General features: G+C 36.7%; 1 protein-coding gene across 1 annotated transcript in view; it reads right to left on the bottom strand.

Annotated features, from left to right (window-relative positions):
* The window catches only part of GBP2 (guanylate binding protein 2, interferon-inducible), a 38,724-nt gene extending 22,750 nt beyond the window's left edge, over positions 1-15,974 (bottom strand). The window contains exons 1-8 of the mRNA XM_011977068.1: positions 15,692-15,974; positions 11,578-11,784; positions 10,934-11,061; positions 9,978-10,087; positions 7,361-7,557; positions 6,779-7,018; positions 3,805-4,085; positions 1,954-2,166 (exon numbers count right to left, since the gene is read on the bottom strand). Of these exons, the coding sequence (XP_011832458.1) occupies positions 1,954-2,166; positions 3,805-4,085; positions 6,779-7,018; positions 7,361-7,557; positions 9,978-10,087; positions 10,934-11,061; positions 11,578-11,767 (1,359 nt within the window). The 5' untranslated portion in view covers positions 11,768-11,784; positions 15,692-15,974. The remainder of the gene's footprint in view (positions 1-1,953; positions 2,167-3,804; positions 4,086-6,778; positions 7,019-7,360; positions 7,558-9,977; positions 10,088-10,933; positions 11,062-11,577; positions 11,785-15,691) is intronic.
* Between the last annotated feature and the right edge of the window lie 4,018 nt (positions 15,975-19,992).

A 19,992-nucleotide genomic window follows, 5' to 3' on the forward strand; every position in this document is an offset into this window, starting at 1 on the left:
CATATAATACACACACATACACACACTATGGAATACTACTCAGCCATAAAAAGGAAAAAAAACAATGACATCCATAGCAACCTGGATAGAATTGGAGACTATTATTCTAAGTGAAGTAACTCAGGAATGGAAAACCAAACATCCTATGTTCTAACACATAAATTGGAGATAAGCTATTATATGAGGCCACAAAGGCATAAGAATGATACAATGGACTTTGGGGACTTGTGGGAAAGGGTGGGAGGGGGGCGAGGGATAAAAGACTACACGTTGGGTATAGTGTACACCAAAATCTCAGAAATCACCACTAAAGAACTTATTCATGTAACCTGTTCCCCAAAAACCTATTGAAATGATATAATTTTAAAAACTCTACAATATCTCTAATGAAAATTGATGCAAAAATCCTCAGTAAAGTACTAGCAAACCAAATTCAACAATACATTAAAAGGATCACTCATCATGACCAAGTGGGACTCATCCCTGGGGTGCTCAACATATGCAAATCAATGTGTTAAATTCTATCAACAGAATGGACAAAAACCATATGATCATTTCAATTGATGCTGAAAAAGCATTTGATAAAATTCAATATCCTTTCATTAATAAAACATTTAAAAAACTGGGTATAGGTGGAACATACCTCAACATAATAAAATCCATATATGACAATCTCAGAGCTATTATCACACTGAATGGGAAGAATAACAAAAATACTTTCCTCTAACATCTGGAATACATCAAAGATGCCCACATTTACTACTGTTATTTGCCACACGATTGGAAGTACTAGCGAGAGCAATCAGTAAAGAGAAAGAAATAAAGGGCATCCAAATTGGAAATAAAGAAGACAAACTATTCTTTATTGCAGATGATATCTTATATTTGGAAAAATCTAAAGACTCCACACCAAAAAAACTATTAGAACTGATAAACAAAAATAAGATCCTGTTATTTGCAAGAACATGGAACTGGAGGTCATTATGCTAAATGAAATAAGCCAGGCACAGAAAGAAAACCATCTCATGTTCTCACTTATTTGTAGGATTTGAAAATCAAAACAATTGAATTCATGAAGATAGAGAGTAGAAGGATGGTTGTCAGAGACTGAGAGGGGTAGTGGGACGGTGTGGGGAGGGAGGTGGGAATGGTTAACAGGTAAAAACAAGTAGAAAGAATGGATAAAATCAAGTATAGCACAACATACTTGATAGCATAAAATTTAGTGGCACAAAAGGGTGACTAATAATTTTTGTCACCCTTTTGTCAATAATAATTTAATTGCACACCTTAAGATAACTAAAAAAGTATAACTGGATTGTTTGTAACACAAAGGATAAATACCTGAGTCGACAAATACCTCATTTTCCATGATGTGATTATTGTGCATTTCATACTTATATCAAAACATCTCATGTGCCCGTCAGTATATACACCTACTATGTACCCACAAAAGTAAAAAAATTACAAATGTGGAATATTAGTAATACATATTTTATAGAATTGCTCTGAGTATTAAATGAATTAGGCTCTCAGCACAGCTCCTGGAACACAGTAAGTGCAACATAAATGTTAACTGTTATTATTATTTGTTTATAAGCTATAATTTGCTAATTGCCTGTGTGTACTTTGACAGAGATTGGTCTTTTTTTAACTGCTGTATCTCCAGCAACTTGACAAGTTCCTGGCATACAGTTAGGTCAAAATAAATAATTGTTGAAGGACTAGATGAATAAATAAACGAATCAGTTTAATAAACCTTTTTTGAGGGTTACATCTGTGCTTCTGAGGAGGAATTCCTATTATGGTGGGCTCTCTTATTGAATGAATCAGTAAATGGAAAAATGAAAGGCAGAGCCCGTAGGCACCAGTCACAGTGCCATTTACCTTCTTCCCAGTAGGCTTTGAAAGCATCAGCGAGTTCCAAGAAATGGTACCCACTGTGTAGTTTACCTGTATCCCCTTCCTTGGCACCTGGTAGTACTTCTTCTTCAGCTCCTCCTGCTTCTGAATAAAGAGACGGTAACCTCCTGGTTTAGAAAATGTTCCCTGCTTGACATCTTCTTCTAAAGGGCCAAATATATCCTGAAGTAAAGCCATGCAACAATCTGATGATGCTTTGGAATTCTGCTTACAAAAGTCATCTCGCTTTGCTTCCAGCTGGGCCTGTGAAGTGACAAAACAGCACAGATGTTTCAATAACGCCATGAGGAGGATGTTAACTATGTAGAGACTGGAAAATGCTTCTCCTGCAGAAATTGTGGCCTCTAAATAGAGCCATGCTCCTCACCTTGCTGTTAGATCCTAGAATATCCCTAAGTTGTGCTTATTGCAGAAATTGATCTGCTTCTCTGTTTGTGATTTCCTAAAGCTCCTTTCTCCTAGTTTTCCTGCTTCAGAGAATGATTCTCAAAGCACATACACATTTCATATGAAACTTTTATCTTTCCAAGTCTCTCATTTCAGGAATAGTTCTGAGCACAAACACTGGAGTCAGGCAGCCTGCCTAGAGTTCCCAGATCCACTGCACTGTGGCTTGTGACACTCAATCTTTGTGAACCGAGGATTCCTTGTCTGTATAGCAGAGGAGCAATACCCATCACATAGGTTTCTCTTCAGGGTTATATGAGGCGATGTAAACTATTAAGCCCAGGGACTTTTTAGAAGTGCTCAGTAAGGAGTACATGATTATTTAGTACATTCTTTAATATGAGAATATTTTTGTGTATTTTCTCAACATAGGGCTAATGAAAGTAATGAAGATTGTACCGTAGGTATTTTCAGTATTTAGAAAGTCTCATAGAACGGCACATTTATCTACATTAAATCACTCAACATAACTTAACTACGAAGCTTTCTCTTTCCTCCTTAGGTTGGAAGGGTGACAATTGCTGACATCGGCTATCTAGCTTCACCAGAACCTCCGAATGTAGCAATGTATCATTTATAAGATGGCGCCTTCCTAGCTAGGGAAAGGACTTCCACTTGTCAAGTGGCGATTCTGCATGCAAAAATACTCTGTTCACTTGGAATGAGGCAGATGTTAAAAGCTGTTTTAAATTAAAAAAAATTTCTCTAATAAAATTTATATAATTAATTTCTCTTTTTTGGCTTTCTGAATATTTTACCATTGGCTCACATTTAACAAAACAACAAATTATTAGGGTTATTTAAAAATAATTTAGTCCCCACTGATAATTACCAGGGAACATAAAGGCAATGTAATTTTTAATTTAAAAGGACAAAATAAGTTAAAATAGTCTTTAATAATGCAGTTGTACAATCTACTTACTTTCTTAAAATATGGGACCCAGATAGGAAAAACTAACAAAAGCAAATTTTTGTAAAAAATTAGGTGTCATTTTTTTAAAGGTCTAAGTCTTTTTTTTTTTTTTTTTTTTTTTTTTTTTTTTTTTTTTTTTTTGAGACGGAGTCTTGCTCTGTCACCCAGGCTGGAGTGCAGTGGCCAGATCTGGGCTCACTGCAAGCTCTGCCTCCCGGGTTCACGCCATTCTCCTGCCTCAGCCTCCCGAGTAGCTGGGACTACAGGCGCCCGCCACCTAGCCCGGCTAGTTTTTTGTATTTTTTAGTAGAGATGGGGTTTCACCGTGTTAGTCAGGATGGTCTCGATCTCCTGACCTCGTGATCCGCCTGTCTCGGCCGCCCAAAGGTCTAAGTCTTTTAATAATTATTTCAAATATGTACATATAACTGAGTGTAACTATTTTGGGGTCTAGAAAGAATTATTTTCCCAAGAAGGGCCCATATTTTTCTGCCTCTCATGACCTAGAACACCAAATATACCCCTAATTTCCTCTGGAACGTTTGGTCCACATCCTTGAAAGAGTTCTTCATGAAGACTTCAATGGCCTCTCTCTCACTGTCCCTGTGCAGGTCCAGCAGCTCCTGGAGGGTTTCCGTGGGCAGCTGCACCTTCTGGCCCATCTGTTGTTCATAGTGTGCAATAGCCTTTTCCACTGCAGCTGAGTTCTCTATCTGGGCCAAGGCCAGGACTGCGTTCTCCATGCAGGGCAGATCCCCACTGCTGATGGCATTGACATAGGTCAGCACCAGGCTCTCTAGACCTGCAAAAGGGAATTTTTTTAAAAATGTGACTATCAGTTGGTGGGACAGAGTATTTTGTGTGCTTTTCAAGTGAGTTTCACAAATAATAGTTTTACATAAGTTTTGGATAAAGAATAGTAATGGAATAATTTGTTAACCCGAGTCACAGAGGGAATTGAAGTTGCTCTTTCCTATTTCCTTCACCTAAAAGGAAGACACTGAAATGAATAAGTTAGGATATTTTGGGGCTGAGATAATAGGTCAATGTGTTTTCTTACCTTTCTTTTCTCTCACCTCTCCCTTTATTCCCTTTCTCTCTTCACTCCTAATTTATGAAAAAAGTCAATGAGAAAACTTAGCCTTTTTATTTTTATTAATTTTAGTGGTGCAGACCACTAGTCTGTTGTCTGGCTTAAGGTAAACATGTCTTCTTAGATATTCTCTCGTCAGAACTACAGATAGGGTAATCAACTCATTGAGTTTGCCAGGGCTTTGCTGGGTGTAGCAATGACAGTCTCACATGCCAGGAAAACCTCATCTTAGGCAAACTGGAGTGGTTGGTCACACAATAAGAGCTGATTCTTTTTGACTCCATCCTGTACCTTCTCATCTCTCTGTAGTTTTAAGTACCATTGTATGGATAGCTGGTGTATTTCGTTTCCTGCTTTGACATTTCTTTTAGGCTTTGGATTAAAAATAAGTTTTGCACCTTATTTTTAATGCCTATTTTATATCTCTTACTGCATAAATCAGAAGAAACTCAATATTAAATAATCTAAATGTAAAAACTTCATCCACTCTGAAAAACTATTTCTCCTCCTGATACTACTATCTCACTAAATAACACAGCCATTCAAGCAATTGCTAAACTTGAAACTCTGGAGACAGGCTTGGCATTTCCTTCTTATTCCCCTTACAAATCCATATTCCCTCTATCAATGGGTCTTTTGGATTTACTATCCAAAGTATGTTTGGATCTTGTCAATTTTTACCATTTTCACTGCTATAATCTGAGACTCACCCAATGTCCATTTATTGCTCAACCACTGGAAATAGCATCCATCTCTCATTCCCTCCCTTTCACCACTCCAACAAATTATCTACAAAATATTCCAAAAGATATGTATAAACATAAGTTAGATAACCTTACCTCACTGCCAAAAATTCTTCAAGATCTTCCCTAGAGCTTAGACAAACTCTAATCTCCTCAAAGTCCTCTGCCAGTCCTTTCAAGACCTGACCCCTTTATACCTCTCCAATTAGGACACCACTCTTATTCAGTCTACTCTTGTTCCAAACACCTGTCTTTCTTCTATTTTCATTAAAAAAATTGAGATGGAATTCTGTTCTGTCACCCAAGCTGAAGTGCAGGGCATGATCATAGCTAACCATAGCCTTGAACTCCTGTGCTCACACTGGGCCCTCCTGCCTCAGCCTCCTGAGTAGCCAGGACTCTGGGCAAGTACCACTGCACTTGGCTGATTTTTAATTTTTTCTTAATGATGAGGTCTTGCTATTTTGCCCAGGCTGGTCGTAAACTCCAGGCTCAAGGAATTCTCCCACCTTGGTCTCCCAAAGTGCTGGGATTACAGGCATGAGCCTCCTGTGTTCTATTTTCTTGAAGTTGTAAAGTTCTTTCCTACCCTGGGCATTTCCACATTACATTATTTGCTGTAAAGTTATCCCTCTATGTGCTTTGGTTAGCTCTTAATCATTTATTTTATATACATATAAAGTGTATATATGTATTTGAGACAGAGTCTCACTCTGTCTCCCAGGATGGAGTGCGGTGGTGCAGTCTCAGCGCACTGCAACCTCTGCCTCCCAGGCTCAAGTGATCCTTCAGACTCAGCCACCTGAGTAGCTGGGATTACAGGTGTGAGCCACTATGCCTGATTAATTTTTGTGGTTTTAGTGGCGACAGGGTTTCACCATTTTGCCCAGGTTGGTCTCAAACACCTGAGCTCAAAGTGATTCACCCACCTCAGCCTCCCAAAGTGCTGGGATTACAGGCATTAGCCACAGTGCCCTGCCAACTCAATCATTTTTAAATTCTCATCTTACATGTGACTTTCACAGATGAGCACTCTCTCACACTGTAAATTATATCTCCCTGTCTCTCCCTTTACTCTTTCATAACAGCCTATTATTTTTATGCATTGTGTTAATCACTATTTATCATTATACTTTTTTTTTTTTTTTTTTTTTTACTTTTTACAAAAGTATCTTTCGCTCCTATTATGCTGGAATGAGGATAAAAGTCACATTTCTTTTATCCATCATTATACCCAGTGGTTGGTACATTACATTACAGACATTCCCTAAATATTTTAGAATTGCTGAACAAGAGAATTGTACTGCAATTAGTAGCAAAGTCTCACTTACATACAGTATTTGCTTTTTTCTTTGTTGCTTAGTATATATATCCTGGATGTTTATTTGATAAAGAGGGAGCTGAGAAGCTGGTGGAGAAGTTTACCATAGCAGAATTCAATTCTAGTTCCCTTCTTTTTTTCTCCTTGCAAGGAATATGAGATGATACTATAGTTTTAGTATTCATGTAAAATTCATATTATGATTTTCATGGTGTATTTTCCTTGCCATCAATAGACTATGCATTTGTCAGAAGTGACCCTTATGCTTTCCATTTTATCCTCTACAATGGGCAGAAGGAGAAAGTCCAGGTAGGAAGTGGGTAGAGAAAGTGACTCACGAGGCCCATTGACTGGAATGCCACCTGAAAGAGTCTTGACATTGGAATGGCTGAGGATGTAGGAACAAAATTCTGCAACTTGTTCTATGAAATCAGGGTTCAGCTCTTCCTCCTTTAGCTGCTCCAGGCGAGCAAGGTACTTCTGAGCGGGCCAATCGAAGATGAAGCACTTCCTGTTGGGGAAGAACTTTCGGATGCACAACCGAGGATCATTAAAGCTTTTACTTTTTTTATCAGTACCTACAGGAATGAAAATTAGAGGTAGTAAAACTTCACATTAATTACTTCAAATACGATCTTTCAATTTTATAATTTTCACAAAGCCTATGTAAGGAGGAAATTAATTAGGAAGAAGAAATAAAAAATTAAAGGGGTAGAGAAAGGAAAGTCTCCAAGAAGAGGTAGGTAATGCAATTTAAAATTGATTCCAACTGATATAGTCAAGCAATGTCTCCATTTCCTCTAGCAGAACAGTCAGGAAAATACAGTTCAAAATTTTAATTTTTAGCACTACACATAAATGGTTATTTTGATATTATTTTCTCTCTATTTATTACCCAACCAACCATCAGACCCACTAACCTTTTCTTAGCTTTAGCGAAAGCTCCAGGTAGTCATCGGCAGTGATGGGTTCTCCATCTACTTTCAGTTCCAAGCTGAAATCTCTGAGAGTCCACACAAATGCTGGAAAAAAACTCACAAAGTCAGCTGAGTCTTCTACAGAATTGTTACCAGGTGAGGAGTTTGCCTTGATTCGATCTGTCAGCTCTGTCACATAGCTGAGACGCTAAATTAAGAAAACTACAGAAAATGCCACTTTTTATACTACATTTTATCCTAATGCTTACCTAAAATAATTTGGTTTCTTTTTATTAGCTCATTCATTCATTCACAAACATTTATTTACAGAAGTCATTCACTCACAAACATTTATTGAGCACCTACTATGAACCAAGCACTTCGCTAGGGACTAAAAATGCTGTAATGAATGAGACAATGCTACCATTAGAGAGCTTACATTCTAATGATGGAGACAAACAATGAACAGGTAAACAAAAATATAATAAATTATCAGGTATTGATAAAAATTGTCTTGAAGGAAAATGAACTGGGCAACTAGCTCCTAGTGTATTTTTAGAAACTAGCGACCAAAAGACACTCATCTAACACTCTAGTGTCTCCCAAATCTGACAATAAGGAAGGCAGAGAATAACTGTGTATCTGCATGTGGTGCTGGTTTATGTAGTTTTCCAGGTAAATTATCTCTGACATTGTAGTTGAGCAATGATCTGAATGAATTGAAGAAACCAGTCATGTACAAATCCATTGGAGAAACATTGCAGACAGAGATCACAGACCCTGCAAGCCCCTTAGATAGGAAATCACTGAGTGTGTGAAACATATATCAAGAAATCCAGTGTGGTAGGGCAGAAGGTTAAAATAAGTAGAGGTTGGGATGTGCAAGCTCTGTAAACCAAAGTAAGAAGTTTGAAATTTAATAGAAAGTTAATGGGAACGCATTGGTGGGTTTTAAGTGAAGAGAGGATATAGTATGTTTTTTTTAATCATACTGGCTGGCATTGCATCTGTGAGTCAAGTGCATATGCAAAATAAAACAAACAAACAAACAAAACTGAAACAAAAAACAATTAGGTAGTTGAAAAGATAACCAAGACGAGAGGCAATGGAAACTTAGAGTTATCATGGAGGAAGTAGTGAGAATTGGCTAGTCTAGAGAAATAACTTTAATAGTGGAGCTGAAGGAATTCGATGATTAATACTTTCCAAAACATAAGAAAGGGAAACATCCAAGATGATTCCTAAGCTTTTGATCTGAGCACTTCTGTGAATGATGTGGGAATTTATTGTGATTGGAAAGACTGGGAAGGAGTTGTTTTGGACAGGAAAATTAAGTTTTGTTCTGTATATTTTAGGCTCAAGATGTCTCTTACACATCTGAATGGAGATGTCACATCAGAAGCTGGATACAAAAGTTTGAATTTGCTCATGCTTGGGAATACAGATTTGATGGTGATCAACATGTTGGTGCTACTGAAAGCCTTGAAGCTGGATGTGATCATCTGGGGACTGAAAGTAGAAAAAGAAAAGAGGCACAAGAACTTAAGAGTTACAATATTTAGAGGCTAAAAGGAGAAAGAGTATGGAGTAAAGTAATCTGAAAAATTAGGAAGGTGAAAAATTAGGAAACTGTGGTATTCTAATAGGAACCAATTCCAAGTGAAACAAGCATTTCAGAAAGGTGGAAGGGATCAAATTTATGAAATGCTCCTAGAGAAAAAAAAAAGGCTTATGGAGGATTGGAAGATCAAATGAGGTGAGAACTGTGCATTACGTATAGGAATATGAAGGTGATCTTGATGAAATCTAATTCAGTATAATGCTTGAAACTAAGCTAATGGAAATGGTGAGGTCATTGATAATGAACTAGGTCAAGTAATGTGTGAGAGTGGAGAATAACAATAAGAGTGGAGAGTTCCAATAAGGTGATGGAACTGAGTACACTAGGGTGTTAAATAGTTGTCTATTGGTTGCTATTCTCTAAAAAGACACCAGGAGCTAAAATCTTTAATGAATGAAGGATGTCTTTATTGGAACATTGCTAGATAATTGCAGCAAAGCATAGTGGTGTTGTCTGAGGGCATATGTATCAAAGAAGATTCTCTTTTTAATGGTAAAGGAATGAGAAAGTGTCCATAACTCTAATATGGAGCAAGGAGGATACCTAACTCATCTCTTACACTTATGATATGCAAGGTATGGGATAAAAAATAGTCATCACGTAAGACCACTGGAGAGGTCTTTAGGAGAAATAGTCTCTCTAGTGTATAGCTAGGTATCAGAAGGCAACACTTAGAGCAGATGATAAGAATATAGAGAGTTGCAAAAGTGAGACAATGAATTCTAGAGGGCATTGAGGGTTTGGACAGGGATAGGAGATTAAGTCAGATAGAAGATATACAGAGTCTTGGGTGGCTGAGTGTCTAAGGATACATGTAACTGGGAAGACTTGAAGTTCCGGTGGAGATTGAGATAGAATGAGATGTTCAGCATAATGAGATTTATTAAAGAGAGGACTTATGAATTCTTCAGTACCTGTCTGTCTGCCTCTGTACTTGGTGAAAAAATCAAGCTGTTATTTTCTAGGTTTACTGCTGTTCTGTACCACAAAAAAGGATACTGCAGTTGGTCCATGGCCTGCTGGTTGATGGTTCCCATGCTATTGTACACGAAGGTGCTGCTCAGGAGGACAGCCAGGGCGAAGATCCAGGAGTCATTCTCATTGTCACCCTGTAAGTCATTGTAGAAGCCACACAGAAGAGTGACTAGCAGAATGTATAATCAATTCAGATAGCTGAAGACTGACTGAACTCCAGCTCTGTCTCTCATTAGTTGTGAAAACTTAGGTAACTCACTTCCTTATGTAGTATTTTTTTTCCACCTGTAGAATAAATTTTATTTATGATGTATAATTTAAGGTATTATATATAAATGTATGCGTCAGTGGGAAACACATGAGCACTTGGTAGCAGAAGCTATTTTGATCAGCTACTAAAATTCAAACTGGTATCCTAAACTTAGTTTATGACCCTATTCCATTTCCATGGCATATCATGGTAAGACATTTTTTACACAGTAGTTAAAATAAGCTCCTCTAATAAGAACTTTCTATGTCTAAGATTTATGAGTAGTAATATATTATCCTTAATGAACAAAGATGTTATTAGATTTTACACTTTGCTTCTCTTTCTACTGGTGCTCCTGTGGATGTGAACGTTTTTACTACCTTTATGGGATCCCGCTGTAAAAAGTCAGACATGTTTGTAAAATGTCTACTGAAGTTTATAAACACCTTCAGCAGCCTCACCAAAACGTTTTACTATAATATGAAAGAAAATGACTGAAAACATCGTTAGCCATTATTTCATAGGTTTACCCATAATTAATCAATTGAACTTACTGTGCACTCTGAATGCTTATACCACATAAATTTAAAAAATAATATATTAATGTAATTAACTAGAGTCCTAAATCCAGGAGTAGGAGTGATAGTGCAAAGAGGGTTATTGACCTGACCTGGTTTATGTAGATTTTAATCGACCTAAGTGAAATTTTTAAAATATTTATTTTTTTTACCTTCTCTATATCTCCCAGGCCCTCAGTGTCGAGCAGAACTAGGGTGTGTTCTGGCTTCTTGGGATGAGGCACACACCACATCCAGATTCCCTTGGTGTGAGACCTCACTGTGGAGCCCAGAGAGAAACCTGCAAAAGAAGGAGAGGATAAAAGGGAAAAGCGATTACTTAGTAGGTGTTTCTGGAAATTGAGATAATAGTTAACATAATTGAAGTTAAAAGAGATAAAAGAAAATACAACTGGCATGAATCTTAATTACAATCCTGGAAATAGGAAAATTAGATATCTAATACACACTGAAACATTCATTTTTTCTTAAAGTTCATTGAAAGCTTGCTGTCACTACATGAGCACTTTAATAAATGTTTTATAAGTCGTTATTATAGAAGTTAATTTTCTTTATTAACATTGTATTCCTTCCAGAAAGGGACACTTATACTCTAAGTATAGAATAAAAGTAAAGTGGGAAGAAAGAGTCAGCTGACTGTAATCCTCCAAATTCAGTGTAAAGAGCCCATTAACGGACTGAAAGTTAGCTTTCAACATTCATTCTCATCTCTAACTTTCTATTCTCACATCCCTAGGCTGGATGTTCTCAGTGTGTATGGACAGAAGGGGCTTAGAGCTTTCCTGGTGTCACTCACCGTTTTTCTTCCCAGCCAGCTTGTTCATCAGGTAGGATTTTCCTGTGCGGTAGAGGCCCACAATCGCCACCACCACCACAGGCTGTGTAATTGCAGACAGGATCTTCAGAGCTTCTGGATTCACCACCAGCTGCCCTTTAGTGTTATCAATGAGGCTCACTGGGCCCGGCAAATCGATCTCTGGAGCCATGTCCAGGGTGTTGTTCCCTTGTGTGCGAGGAAAAAGATGAAATGGAAAGCAATTTTTAGGTAGCTAGCTATACTGAACTTTACAATATGGATTAAATTTTTGTTTTCTAGGCTTGAACTTTTTTTCATATACATTTTTTAAAGCCCAGTTTCTCTTTAAGTCTGTCTTACAAATTGGTCCACTGGCTTTCTTTAAAAATAATTTTATTTTGAAATAGACTTACAGAAAAAATGTACAACGGGTATGGAAAGTTCCCATATATCATTTCCCCTAATGTTAAAATTTTACATAACCATAGAACAAGGATTTTAACATTGATACAATGATAACTAATCTCATTGATACAATGATAACTAATCTACACTCCTTATTCACATTCCACCAGCTTCCCACTAATGTCCTTCTGCTCCATGATCCAGTCCAGGATTCCTCATTGCATTTAGTCATTATGTTTCTGTATTTTCCTTGAATCTTTGATGGTTCCTTATTCTTTCCTTGTCTTTCATGTCCTTGACATTTTAGAAGTTGATTGACTGCCTATGATTTTGTAGAATATCCCTCAGTTTGGGTTTTTTGATGTTTCCTTATTACTAGATTGAAGTTAGGCTTTTTTTTTTTGCAAATGTCACAGAAGTGATGTTCTGCCATTTTCAGTGTCTTGTTTTAAGGGATTCATGATGTTGACATGACTTTTTCTGGTGCTGTGACCTTAACTTTGATCACTTGGTTAAGGTGTTCTCTGCCAGATTTGTCTACCACAAAGTATTATGTACTATTTTGTCACTAAAAAGTACCATTTGGAGAGACAGTTGGAAGACTATGCAAATAAAGTTTCATCATACTTTCATAATTTTTTCAGTCACTATTTTTAGCATCCATTGATAATTCTTGCTTATAACTTACTGTGATGTTTGACTAAAGGTAATTTTCTATTCTCATCATTCCTTCTACATTTATTAGAGTTCTAATGTGAGCAAGAACTTCCCTTTCTCCTCTATTTATATTATTTACTTATTTAATCATTTAGTTGTATCAGTGTAGACCTATAGACATTTATTTTATCATATGGGGAACACTTTACTATCGCTATTTATCTCGTTGCTCAACCTGTCCCAGATTAGTTCACTGAGAGCTCCTTCAAGCTAGAGCCCAGGTTCTTTGGACATGCTTCCATCATATTTTCAGTGCTTTTTCCCTTCTGGCATTACAATATATGCCAGGCTTATCTAATATTGTTTCTGATTCAGCCTTAGAATCGACCATTTCTCCCAAGGGCTCTGGTTGCTTTCATTGGATAATGGTACATAGATACCAAGATTATCACACTAGGTGTAGTCATTACTTCTAGGCCCTCTCAGGGGGAAAGTTAAGAAATCTGTTTGTGTACTGGCACATGAAAACACACATCTACATTTATTTCTCATCTTTCCATTTCTATATATAAGCTTGAGTTTCTTCTGATATTTCTAATTCCAATTCAACAAAACAAAATGTATTCATGCTTTCCCCTTGTTTTTAAAACATTTTCTCTGAGTATGTCATTATACATAATAAATTCAGTTATTTGCTCAATTCTAGTACATATAATTGGTTTTAAAGTTGCTAACTCATAAGTCTTCGAACGATAAATTTGCTAACTAGAGTGTATTATTAGTTAACAGTTCTTCTTGTCTTTGGTCTTACACAGACAGTCAAAACACTGTATTCCAAAGTTTCTCAGACTACCTTTTCTTTCTCTGTTCTCTTTGGTGTGGTTAAATTATTTATTTGTAAACTAGTTAGGTTCATTTGTTGGTTGATTTTAAGTATGTATTTATTTTGAGTATACGAAATATCATAGTGCTGAAAGTCAGAGCTTTACAACAAGCTGTAGTCAGAGAAGTGTCACTTTCCTTCATCCCATTCCAGCTGTCTTTCTATTCTTTCCACTTCATGCCCACTTATCCTCCATAGATATCCAATCTTGTTAGTTTCTAGTTTACCTTTTTTGGACATTCTTTTCATTAATGAGCATAGACATGTATATTTTCTTATTCACATTTTCTAACATAAAGATCACATAATATAGAAATATGGGAATCTCTTCATATCAGTTCATAGGAAGATTTCTCAATTCTTTTCACAGGCATCTACTCCATTTATGTGGACATACCACAATTTATTCAACTATTCTTTTAGGTATAGACATTTAGATTGTTTCTAATATTTAGCAATTACAAACAGTGCTACAATGAAAACCTCTGCTAACTTTGTGAGTGTGTATTTTTATATTGCTATAGGAGTAACTTTAGGATAGTGTCCTATAAGTGAGATTTCCGGGTCAAAAGGTAAGAGCATTGTATTTTGTTGATATTGCCAAGTTCCTCTCCAGAAGGAGGTACAAAGGTTGAATTCCCACTAGATCATCTTGTATCTCATTGTTCAGAAAAAGAATTTTTTTCTAGATATGTCACATTTTCTGAATTAATTACAAAATTTTCTTTGGAAACTTTTCACTTTCACATTTAGATCTTTGGACTGAGCAAAGCTGAGCTCGCTGAGCTCACGTACACAGTAATAGGAACCTTTACCTGGGGAATCTTGTGTCATACATATCTCCACACTTTGAAACACAGATACCATTCTAACGCAGCCTTGCTCCTGATTTCTTCCAAGCCCCTCTGTGGACAGAGTTTGGTCAGACTGTGGGACTCAGGTTACCCAATGGCTTCTTCCTGTCACTATACAGGAAGCCCTTTGAGCTACAGCAGGACATCACAGGTTCTTAATATTTGCTGTGAATCAGCATTCACCTGTTATTCACTCAAGCTTGATATCTCAAATCTAACATGTAGAAAATCTGTTGATTTTTTACTCAATTATGTTACCAGATTTTAACCTCTCTGTGTTTTAAGATTGATTCTTTATTACTTGCATGTATATTAGTTTGCATATTGCTTTCAATTATTTCAGGTAATGAGGCCAGCATCAGGAAACATTCTCTGATGAACCAGGGCTTGTTTTTTTCTGACTTCTGTTTCATGTAAAGCAGTATATACACAATTGTAGGAAAAGCCTGTTTAACCAGGCCTTGATAATTTGACAATTTTGTAAATTTAAAATGAGCGACAAGCCTTCTGTAGTAAATCTTAATTTGTGTTTTTGCCTTGAATATCTTAATCCCTGTTACTTAAAATGATCATGATACAAAATTTATAATTTCTTTAATGTGCCATCATAGACTGTAAGCATTACAGCTTTCCTTCTTCTATAATAAAGAGTGCTTTGTTTATAACATGGAGTTGATTACTTCTGACTTGCTCTGATGAAGGCTTATATCTCATTATCTGTTTCCCCTCTCTTCAGGGGACAATGGCAAAAAAGCTATTTATTTTTCTGTGATAAGAACTCATTTTCTCTTACAGCAATGGCCCATAGAGACTTCTGGCAATACTTCTGTTTCATTTTATAGCATGATGTATACCACCTTAAAATGGAAATCAGTCAACGACTGACTCAGAAAAGTAGCTGCACAAAGATTGTATAAGCTCCCTAATTATGATAACTTGTTCCCTCTCTTTGCAGATCCCGAGTTGCCTACCTGCATTTACCTAGAGCTATAAAAGTGGCAATAATGAATGTGATGGAGCCCTAACTTTACTAAGCAGATGCTAATAATGATAAAGTTAGTTTAAGATGGTGTCAAGAAAGAAATAACAATTTAAAAATATTCCCGTCTCTCTATGTAGGCTCCACCTCTGCTGGAGCCTATTTCACAGCAGGAACAGAGGGCACTAAGGAACCTGCAGCCACTTGATAGGGCCAGGATTTTATGTGGACTTCTGTCCCACAGCTGGCTCAGCTGCAGCCTATTGTGGCAATGGTCAGTTTAGATAAAACTGATGAACCCTGGTAAATATTTTCCCATCCCTGCCCCGGTCTTACCCGGATCAGAGATCCTTTAGCGTTGGAAAGAAGGTTGTTTCAATGTGAAAGTCGAATTCTTTTCCTGCTCTCTTTTCTTCTGAGTTTGGCTGCACTGCTTTCTCCCTCTTTTATCTCTCACAGTAACTGTGGACTTTTACTTTACCCCTCCAATGTCCTGGGGCTTCCCAGGTTTTCTTCAGAGACCTGATAGGAGACAAGGAAAAGAGGTAACCTCTGCAAAGAAATGGGCTAATATGAAACTGAAAGTATCAACTAAAGCAATGACTCATTCACCATGAAAAGAATTGTTGACAGCTGTGCTAGTAAGAGGGTTTGTCATGATTTCTCAACCAGGAATTTCCCATTTTATTATTGGGAAAGATCTTGGAGACTACTTGCAATATTAAGTTTTAAAAACCCCTTCATTGGGTCATTTAAAATAGTGCTATTTGTCTCATGTTTGTGGGCGAGTTTGAGAAGCATGTGGATGAGAAAGCCTCATATAATATTTTCTTCGGTCCAATTACCTTGAATATTAGCTTGAGCACTGTTAAGTGCCCTGAGGGAATATCCATGTCTTACATACTTTTGAATTATCAGCACCTAACCCAGGTCCTGACACTTAACATTTAATAAATAATAAATAATGATGAAGGTAACTCTCATTTATTGCACACTTGATACAGACACAGTGATAACTTCTTTATATAAATCAGACCATTTTATTCTTATTTTGTATTTGTTTATTTTTTAGAGACAAGTTCTTTCTGTGTTGTCCAAGCTGGAGTGCAAAGACATAATCATAGTTCACTCTAATCTCAAACTTCTGGGCTTAAGTTATCCTTTTGCCTCAGCCTTCTTGATAGGTGGGACTACCAATGAGACATCATACCAGCTTGTGTGTGTGTGTGTGCACGCGCGTGTGTCGGGGGGGTAGATATGAAGTCTCACTATGTTGTAAGGCTGATCTCCAACTCCTGGTCTCAAGTGATTGTCCTGCCTTGCTCTCCCAAAGTGCTAGGATTACAGGTTTGAACCACGGCACCCATTTCCCGTTGCATTCTACAATAATTTCACTACAATGTTACCAAGAAATTTAACAACTTGTTAATATTACAGAGCTACCAAGTAAGATTTGAACCCAAGTCTTCCTCTAAAACCCATACCATCAACCACTTCACTAAAATACCTCTGTGTTTGGTGAGTGAACAACAATAACGTTTCTTATTTATCAATTACTTTCTAGGCCAGATTACTTACACATATTATTTAAACAACACAATTCTGCTTCAAAATATGGGGTGTTTGTTATTCTCCTTGTCCAAGGAGGAAAAAGAGAAAGAGATTAAGTAATGTTTAACTAAAGCCATTGAGCAACTTCAAACTAGCAAGTCATTACGTGAGATTCTAACTTGAAAAATCAATTTAATTAATATCACATTATATCTCTGTTCCACGCTGTCTCTAAAAGAAAGAGAAAAAAAAATAAACAATGAGAGAAGAGAGTAGGATCGTGTGTGTGTGTGTGTGTGTGTGAATATTGGTGACATTGAAAGTGAAAGTAGAGCAGGGTTATTTCAAAATAGAAGTAATTCTAGGAAATCAGCTGCTTTTTCTCTTCTCAACAATAAAATCTATTGTTTATATCAGGCAAACAAAAAATAGCCCTAGGCAAAATTGAATCTTTGTGAATTATGTATAGTTTAAGGGTAAATGAAGATGAATACATGTTTATTAGCTAGAGGAGCCCTTTTTTTTCTAAGTTTCTGGCCCTTCCTTCACTATGCTGAACATTGTAATTGCCCTGTGAGCCAAAGGCAGTGACTTCATTCCGGGGTGATTATCGTAGGTGAGAAGCTTGAGGAAACAGGAACCATGTGCTGTCCAGTCCCTCAAAGAGGACAGAGTAAATTCAGACAAGTGTGCATGTTCTTTCTAATTCAGTGACTCCCTTCTGCACTAGTTTCTAAAATTGTGTCCTTTATTTTGAGAGCTCTAGAAATTGGGAATACAGTGAGGATATGGTAAATTGGGGCCATATTAGAGGGTAGCTTATGTACTTAGCTCACACCTGAGCTTATGTGGTGGGTTTTGTGCTTGGAAATAAAGATAAGTTGATGAAGAAGACCTAGCATCTGAGATCAAAGGTAGTAGACAAGGGTAAACAGGCATTTTCAATGTTACAATTATATAACATCTTCAATGGTAGGAGTGACAAGATGGTGCTATGGCAAAACCAAGAAGGGCATCTCATCCAGCCTTGGAAAGTTAGGAAGTAGGACACTTTAAGGATGAGCAGGTGCTGAGAAATAACAGATATAGGGTGAGGAAGCAGGGTTTTAAGAAATCTTTGCCCCTTTTGCAAAGACCCTCAGTCAAAAGAATATGCCCAGCTTATGGACTTATAAGGAGTTTGGGTTCATTCAAGTACTGAGAACTAGAAAGCCAAAACAAATTCCTAAAATGTTGAGCTGAAAAAAAAATTTCCTTCTACTTCATCGTCTTTATAAATGTGGGACAGCATTTAGAGACCATTCCAAGAAACATCCCAGGGGACTTTGTATCTGAAAATATACTTTGGAATAAACTTTGAAATCTTTATTGAAAAGTCATAATAAAAATGAAATTAGGATGCATGTCCTGTGCCCTTTTTAGTTCCTTGTTCTGATGAGCTGGCTTTTCCTGTTGAGCTGACTTATGCTATTTCTAGTGGTATTAATCACTTCTTCCTATCATGGGAACTCTCCCATCCAATCATTATTATTTTGTTTTTATTTTAATAATTGTTTTTATCCATGTTTGAATACATATCCTTAATACATTCATATAAAATATTAAAGGCACAGAAGATCACAAAGTATGCTTTCTTTGGTGGATTAGCATATAAAAAGTACTTTCGGCTCCCTGAGAGGCTGGATGGAGGTGGAGGCTATGTGCTCGCGGTGTTGGTAGAGGTGCTACAATAGAATGTAATTTACTATGGTGCTGAGGTTACCCTGGTTAATGCTTCCTGCATGAAGAGGACAAATGTATAGAAAGCCTCAAGAGAGAGGGACAAAACCATATTGCCAAAAGAGTGAAAGACTTCTGGAGTGCACAAATCAGAGGAATTTTTTCTCACTTCATGATGCCTTGGAAGAGGAAAGAACAAGAGATTTTCAGAAGAATTTGCAATCAGTGCTTGGCCTCCCAAAATCTTGAAAGAATTAGATCAAAGATCAAATCCATGCTGCGGCAGCAATTCTTTATAACTAAATGGAGCTCCCTATATGGAATGCAAGAAAAGAAGACTTTATAAGTAGTATAGAATCCTTTAATATATCATTTTTTTCAACTAAGTATATTATATTTGTGTTCATCTTGACAATCTTATCTTTGTTTCGCTTTTGATATGTCTGACAACCCAGTTTAAGAGTGATTATTCCAGTCCTTGATAATAGAGTCCATGTAGTGGATTTGGAGTTATGAAATACAAGTTGAGGTCATAACTTGACAACCTAACGGGTGATCTTGGGCAAATAGATTAATCTTCCTATCTTCCTTTTATTATCCATAAACCGAAGATAACATTTGTCCTTCAAGGTTATAGTAAGAACTAAATGAAATCTGTATTTGTTAACCTAAAGCACTCAACAAAGACAATAAATATAACATTAATGCAATCAATTTTTATAAAAAAAATAAAGGCACAGAAGAATATATGATGTGAAATGAGTTATCTTCTCATTTCTCACCTCAAACATTCAGGTTCATCCCTGCTGTGACCATGTATACTAGATTATTTTCTATTTTTCCAGAAGGAGATAATAATATATGCACACATTTATTATTTTCTAAATTCAGTGGTAGTAATTATACATGTTTCCTGCATCATTTTTTTTTTTTTTTACTTATGATACATCTTGGAGACTTCTCATATTAGTTCAAATAGAGCTTCTCTCTTCATTTTAGTAGCTGTAGAGTATCCCTTTACAAGTATTTCCCAAGATTTCCCTTATCAGTACCTGAAAGAGGGACTTTAATGTTTTTTTTTCAGTCCTTTGGCATTACAACAATGCCACAACATAAATACTATTACACATAAAATTTTCGACTTGAGTAAATCAATCTACATGATAGATTTCTAAATGTGGAAATGCTAGATCAAAAGTATGTGCACTTAAATATTTCATATATGATTCCAGCAGTTCACACTCTTATTAGCAAATATGAGACACTGACAATATCCTCAAACCCTTGCCAGCTCAGTGCCCTGTCAAACTGTTCTTTCATGCCCATGATAAATTGAAGCAAGAACCTCATAGTTTTTCTTTGCACGA

This window comes from Mandrillus leucophaeus, unplaced genomic scaffold (genome assembly GCF_000951045.1).
Source record: "Mandrillus leucophaeus isolate KB7577 unplaced genomic scaffold, Mleu.le_1.0 Scaffold1724, whole genome shotgun sequence".
NCBI lineage: Eukaryota > Metazoa > Chordata > Mammalia > Primates > Cercopithecidae > Mandrillus > Mandrillus leucophaeus.